The sequence below is a fragment of the Pygoscelis adeliae genome, unplaced genomic scaffold (assembly GCF_000699105.1).
Source record: "Pygoscelis adeliae isolate BGI_AS28 unplaced genomic scaffold, ASM69910v1 Scaffold13, whole genome shotgun sequence".
NCBI lineage: Eukaryota > Metazoa > Chordata > Aves > Sphenisciformes > Spheniscidae > Pygoscelis > Pygoscelis adeliae.
In genome coordinates, this window is record NW_008824499.1 from 191,700 (window position 1) to 192,151 (window position 452).

At 63.1% G+C, this 452-nt stretch overlaps 1 protein-coding gene across 1 annotated transcript in view; it reads left to right on the forward strand.

Annotated features, from left to right (window-relative positions):
* Positions 1 to 18: 18 nt before the first annotated feature.
* ANPEP (alanyl (membrane) aminopeptidase) overlaps positions 19 to 452 on the forward strand; it is a 5,685-nt gene continuing 5,251 nt past the window's right edge. The window contains exon 1 of the mRNA XM_009321503.1: positions 19 to 386. Within this exon, the coding sequence (XP_009319778.1) occupies positions 112 to 386 (275 nt within the window). The 5' untranslated portion in view covers positions 19 to 111. The remainder of the gene's footprint in view (positions 387 to 452) is intronic.

The window sequence follows — 452 nt, forward strand, 5'->3', positions numbered from 1 at the left end:
CCGCTGACGCTGAGGCCGGAGTCCTACGAGGGTGACCCTGAGCCCTTCCTGACGCCCGATGCCAACAACACGTACATCTTCAAGGGCAACAGCAGCGTGGTCTTCGTCTGCATGGAAGCCACTGACCTCATCCTCATACACAGCAAGAAGCTGAAGTACACCCTGCAGGGGCCCTTCCACACCTCACTGCATGCGGTGAATGGCTCCAGCGTGCCCGACATCACTAACACCTGGCTGGAGACCCCCACCCAGTACCTGGTGGTGCAGTTGAATGGCCTGCTGCAGCAGGGCCAGCGCTACCGGCTTGTCAGCATCTTCACAGGGGAGCTGGCTGACGACCTGGCCGGCTTCTACCGCAGTGAATACGTGGATGAGTCGGGCAACAAGTAGGTGGAGGGCAGGGGGCCAAGGTGGGGGCACGGGGCTGGCCTGGGGGTGGCAGGGGGCACGGG